The sequence below is a fragment of the Gallinula chloropus genome (assembly GCF_964237585.1).
Source record: "Gallinula chloropus genome assembly, chromosome: 19".
In the NCBI taxonomy this organism is placed as follows: Eukaryota; Metazoa; Chordata; class Aves; order Gruiformes; family Rallidae; genus Gallinula; species Gallinula chloropus.
Window position 1 is genome coordinate 611,302 of NC_140104.1, and position 6,000 is coordinate 617,301.

Here is a 6,000-nt window from a genome sequence, read left to right on the forward strand (position 1 = left end):
CGCGGGAGCGCTGGGGCGGTGCGGGGATGCGGAGGCTGCGCGGGGGGCTGGCGGGGAGTGAGCCGGCCGGCGGCGGGGCTGCGGGGGGCTGGGGGCCCGGCGGGTGGAGAGCAGCCGCGGGGCAGGAGCTGGGCGCGGGCGGTGATGCGCGGGGGGGGGCCGGGCCGGGCCGGTCACAGCGGGCTCTGGAGCCCCGAGGGCTGCGGGCTGGGCAGCGCCTGCGGGCGCGGCGGGCCGCCCGCTCGGCCTGGGGTCCCGGGCCCTGGCCTGTTTCCCTGGGGCCAGCTGGGCTCGGCCAGGCACCCGCCTCCCTCCCCAGCCCCGTGTCCCGGCCCCTCGTTACCCCCGGCGAGGCCCCTCAGGGTGGGCCTGAGGCCCAGTGTCGCTCGGCTGCTGCGCGCTGGCAGAGCTGGCAGAGCTCTGTTCGGCCTCCCTGCGCCTCGCGGGTGGCACCGCGGGCAGGGGAAGGAGGGAAGGGGTCTGCTGGCGCAGGGAGTGGTGTTTGGGGAGGGGAGGTGGAAGGCTCCTGCCCGTGTTACTCTAACAACGTGGCTTTGTCGTGCACGCAGCTGAACACGGGCTCTGCATAGAGACACTGCAGCCCTGCTGGTGGTGGGGGGTTCCAGCTCCTCTGTGCTGCCCAGAGGTGAGTTCAGGGAGGTAGGGGTGGCTCAGGGCGCAGCTTTTCAGGCTGGTAACAGCCACTCCTGGGTCAGTGTTACCTTCCTGAGAGCTCCGTCCTGCAGAAAGCCCCAGGACCCCCAAAAGATCCCAAGCTGAGCTGTGTTTCTTGGAGGTGAGGGGGTGTGTGCTTGTTTATTCCTCCAGGAGTAAAACCCAAAACACTTCTCTGCTCCAGGTCCTGACCAGAGAGCAGGGTCCCTATGGAATGAAGCAATGATGAGCGAAGTATAGTCTGAACTGGTACTGCTGAGACTCCGTGTCTTCGCTCTGACCAGGGCATGATCACGTAATCTTCTCTCTGAGCTTACTTTAGGCTGAGCTCACCTAGAGTCACACCTTTGCTGCTGATTAAGACTTTGATGCACCCTAAAAGTACTGAAAACACATTAAGAATTTTGAGCAGTTTCTTTTACTGGCAGGAAACCCAAAGCTTGATGTGCAAAGGCAGCAGTGCAAGTGCTTGTCTGGGTTTGTGTCTTGCTGTGGCACCAGACTCAGCACTAAGCCTGTAGCTAGAGGGTTTCTTGGTTTTCCTCCCACGTGTGACATGGCTCATGGAGCTCTGGGTACTCTGCCACAGTGTCTGGCCTGTTTGTAACTGCAGCGTGGACTCTGTAAAGCAGCCTTTGAGCTGTCTGTGCTGTGGCACCTTGCTAGCAGCTGGCTCAGCTGTGCTCTGTCTGGCGAGTGCCCGCAGGGTGTTTCTTTCTGGAAGCCAGTTGTGGTCTGGCCTGGCCCTGGCACTCTGAGCTGCAGCCCTTTTGGGGGTGGGGGAAGAGGCTGGGCTAATGGAGTACAGGAAAGATAGGGAGTTGTTGTCTAATGTGGGTTTTACTCTCTCTCAGGTCTTGGTGACAGCTTTACATTCGTTTCTCTCTTCCAGCAGGGAAGGAACCTCCGATGGGGAGCAGGAACCCCGGAGTGCAGTTGTGTTTTTCTCTCTTAGCAGGAGAAGCCATGGGGTTTCTGTTAAGGTAGAGAAAGCAACTCAGTTGCTGCTGCATGAAGCTCTTTAGAGTGTCTGGCTGAGTTGTGAATGTGGCTTAGGTTGACTACACACTTTAAAAAGTGCAGAGCTCTGACAGTAATGTATTGGGCAGCTCCAGTGCTGCTGGTAGTCCTGATGTCCTGAGCCCTGACTGTGTGTATGATGCGTGACTGTGTAGAAGTCAGAAGTTAACATGCACACCCAATTAATAAAGATGGTGTTTCCTGAAACATCTTTTCTTGCCTTATTTTTCTCTTGGCTTTAATAACACTACAGCATTCCTCAAGCAGATACATGGGAGTTTCTGTAACCTGAGTTGGTTCCGTGGCTTTTGTTTTAGGCAGTAGAAGGGTACGTGCGTGGCTGCTGGGGACAGGAGGCTTGGAAGCAGCAGTCAGATCCCAGCTGGTGTTCTGCTGTCTGCAGGAACACTAACAGACCCTGGCAGGTAACTGCTGAGCCTGTCACTGCTGTGGGCTTAATGCCTGGTAGGCAGAAAGAGCAAGTGGCACTCGAGTCACTGTGACCACAGGCTCAGTCTGTGTCCCCAGACAGGCAGCTGTCAGACTGTGCAGCACTGGAGCATCTGGGGTGCTGGTTTGCTGCAGAGATGATGATCTCTGTGTGCATGAAGCAAAACTGATGTGAATTAACATCCAGTCCAAAGCCAGGGATGCTAAAAGTGACTGGAAACCTCAGAAAATCTCACACCTTGATGTGGCACTTACAGGAAGGTCTATGTGCTCTCACTGCCTTTCTAAGGAAGAGGGAGGTCTCTATGGATCTTGTAACTACTGGGGAAAGGAGCAATGAGAGAGTTTTAACTGTTCTTCTGTAGTGGCACAGGTAGAAGGGTGTAGAAGTTGAATAGAAACAGCTGTATTTTCCCACATTATTCAATAACCCTGCTATCTTGCTTACAGGTGAGGGAGGATATTAGAGATTTTATCCTCTGAAGCAGGGCTACAGCAGAGGGAAAATGAGATGAGTGGTTCTGTGGAGTAAATGTTGGGACTTGTCTTTCAGTCTGAAAAGAGCAGGTACTTTGTGTGGCAAACTTTGCTCTTCACACTCTATAGGCAAAGTCACTGGGCTGTCTGGAGCAGCAACTGCTGCTCCCTAGAGCTGAGTCAGGACAAAACCTTCCATCCTGAGATGAAATAGGTGTGGAGCAAGAACCAGGCATAATGCTGCACGTGTTCCCTTTCCCCTGGTCAGTGAAGGGATGCCTTCTTATGGTGTGGATGTGTGATATGGCTGGGAGGGGAGTAACTGCAATGTGATGCTTAAACACAGACTTTACAAGATTCCCAGCCTTGCATCCATCATCATCTGCAAAGCCAAAAGCAGCCTTAGCCTGTCCTCCCTTAGATCATCCAGCCCCTAGAGGATTAAGCTCTTTTCCTCAGAAAAGAACCTTAGGTTCTCAATCAAGAAAGAATTTTGCTTTCTAAGAGCAGGTAGCAGATGCAAAATCTTAATTAACAGAAACCAACTCTCCTCATTTGGCACAGCTGCTGCTTTAATCTGGTTTGTTGTTTTCCTCCCTTGTGCAGGAAATCTCTCCCCCTTGCATCCTTGTTGGTGCACATCACCCCCAGTTCCTTTCAGGATCCCACAGTCTTAATTTAGAACCATTGGTGGGAATTAGGGGTGCAGGGATCTCAATCCAAAGGCCTGAAAATGTGGGGAGACTCTCAAGAAAAGCATGATTAGATGAGAGATCTAAGACCAGCTCTACCTCTTTGCAAAACATTAGTGCCAGAGCTCACCCTGGGCAGCACATGCACCTGGGGAGCTGCTGAGGGACAAGGAACTCGCCGGGAGGATCCCGCTACCTCTTTAATATGCTGGCTCGTGCCCTGGAGCAGGACTGTCACCAGGGATGCTCTTTGATCCTCACAAATGCATTCGTTCTTACCCAAATCAATGTTTCTTCCCTGTGGGTTGGTCCTTGAAGGCATTTCTGTGCTGTCTGACAGAGTGTGGCCGTCTGATGCCTCTGAAACTGCCACCGGGTGTTTGAACAGAGCCCGACTGGGATCCACTGAGCTGGTCTGCATCCGAGGTGGAGGCAGCTTCAGGGCTCACCAAGGAGCTGCAGCGGCCACGGGTCTCCCATGGGGCAGAAGAGGGGGCCAGCCCCAGGCGGCCTCTCAGCTCTCGGGGGTGTACAGTTTGACCAGGTGCTGCAGCTCAGTGGCGTAGCCGGTGACGGGGCAGCGCTGGTGGCTCCGCACGTGGCTGTAGGCGCAGCGGTAGCAGAACACGAAGCCGGAGGTGGCCAGGGCGGTGGCGTTGACGCGGACCTTGCGGCACAGCGGGCACACGGTCTTCAGTCGCGGCAGGAGCGCTGAGCCGGCCTCGAGGTGCACGGGGGGCGGGGGGGCTGGGAGCGCTGTCAGAGACTTGATGGTCTCTTGGTTTTCTGAGGAGTACCACCAGTCCAGGAACTGGAGGAAGAACACGCTGACAGACAGCCCGGTGGACAGGGAGCAGGCAATGCCACCCAGCGCTTTCCTCACCGCTGACCGCACTCGGGCTTTAACACTGTGGGAGAGGCAAGACACGGGGAAACGTCACTACAGCGCAGCTGCCCACTGGCACACCAAGGCAAAAGGGACCTGGGGGGTCGAGTCATCCCTTCATAAAGCTGTTTAGAGATAGGGAAGTTGGCCAGCGTGTCCCATGTTTGTAATGAGGCAGCTGCTAAGGGTTCCTCTCCGATTCTTTGTTCTTTAAGAAAGCTTCAAGTTCTGTTTTGTGCAGAGGTCTAAATTGGAAGAGTCTGGATTGAGGGGACCTGGACCATGCAGTGTTTCACTCCCAGCTCATCATTTTCAGGACAGTAGCTGCTGCCCATAAAACTCACAGAGCTAAGTTTCAGTCCTTTCAATGTTATTGCTGCCATCTACTTCCCTCTTAGAAAAGTGCAGGTGAAGACTGAGCAGGGTACAGGCTGGAGTGCTGAAAAAGCCCCCCAAACATTGCCATTTCATTACCACAAAGTCTTGTGAAACTAACCCCTGCTACTCGTTTCCTCATTTACACTAAGGATACACCCTTTTTTGGAGCACATTTTCCCAGAGGTAAACCTCATCCTGAAGAATTTCTACAGAACAGAGTTTTCCTTGCAGCATCCCCTCTAAACTGGCACCCCACAGAACCTCACAGAGCGCAGCTGCTGAGCATGTTCTGCCATACCTGCGTGTTTGGCTTGAGGTGCTTCCAGACAACTTCTTCTCCAGGGCCTGGATGTCCTCTGCAGTCAGTCTGACCAGGCGAACACCAGCCAGCCGCAGCATGGGCGAGTGATGCTGAGCTTTCCCCAGGATGTAGCACAGCTGCTGGATAAGAAACCATCCCTCCCAGGCCATGTTTACAAAGGGGTAGGCGGCTAGGAAGGCTCTGTAGAAGCGCTTCCAGGATGACGATGGAGGGTGGATGGAGTACTCATCCTCCTCCCTCAGGCTGGACACCAGTTTCTCCAGCTTTCCTTTCAGGTAAGGAACAAGAACCAGCAAGAGGAGAGACTTCCAGTGCTGCCTCTGTGGCAGGCCCGCGGAGGCCAGAGGGCGCTGCCCGCGGTCTCCCACCGGTATCCTCTTCAAGCTGTAGAAGTTTTCGGAGAAGGAGGCGCTGCACCTGGCCAGGTAGTGCTGCTGGAGCAGCACATCCAGGAGGACGTAGATCTCGTCGAACCAGTGCCAGAGGAAGCCGAACCGGCCGGGGTCCGACTCGGCGAGCACCTGCGGAGAGGGACGGGGCAGGGGAGGGCCCGAGGCGCCGTGGCAGCAGCTGCAGATCCCGGCCCCGCTCTGGCCGGGCCGCAGCCGCTGGGCGGGCTTGTGAGCGCGGCCGGGGCAAACCTGGCCAGGACCGGCCGGGCGCGGGCTCCCCGCGACCCTCCCCGCAGGACCCCCCCCAGCGTCCTGCCCCCTCCTCGGCCTCCTGCCCCCCCTCCTCGGCCTCCTGCCCCCCCCTCCTCGGCCTCCTGCCCCCCCCTCCTCGGCCTCCTGCCCCCCCCGCCTCGGCCCCCTGCCCCCCCCGCCTCGGCCTCCTGTCCCCCTCCTCGGCCCCCTGCCCCCCTCGCCTCGGCCTCCTGCCCCCCCCCCCCAGCCTCCTGCCCCCCCCCAGCCTCCTGCCCCCGCAGCGCGCCGGGCCCTCCTCTCCCCCAGGCCTGCGGGCCGCTTCCCCCTTACCTTGACCAGGTGCTGCAGGGCGGGTTTCACGGCGGCCATCAGGCTGTCCTGGGCCACCGCCTCGAAGACCGAGGGCCGGTCATCGCCGGCCGAGGCGGCCGTGAGGTGCGCGCCCAGCTCCGCCAT

The 6,000-nt window shown here is 57.4% G+C and overlaps 1 protein-coding gene and 1 long non-coding RNA gene across 2 annotated transcripts; one reads left to right on the top strand and one right to left on the bottom strand.

The window, feature by feature from the left end:
* Nucleotides 1-138: 138 nt before the first annotated feature.
* Nucleotides 139-1,003, top strand: LOC311198966. The gene is made up of 2 exons (XR_014617726.1): nucleotides 139-646; nucleotides 860-1,003. It is a non-coding gene; the product is annotated as an uncharacterized lncRNA (long non-coding RNA).
* A 2,200-nt stretch (nucleotides 1,004-3,203) lies between these two features.
* Nucleotides 3,204-6,000, bottom strand: PEX12 (peroxisomal biogenesis factor 12; the record flags this gene model as incomplete). The annotated part of the gene is made up of 3 exons (XM_084273008.1): nucleotides 3,204-4,222; nucleotides 4,877-5,421; nucleotides 5,875-6,000. 3 exons carry the CDS (start codon nucleotides 5,998-6,000, stop codon nucleotides 3,829-3,831), a joined length of 1,065 nt encoding a protein of 354 aa, XP_084129134.1. The 3' UTR covers nucleotides 3,204-3,828.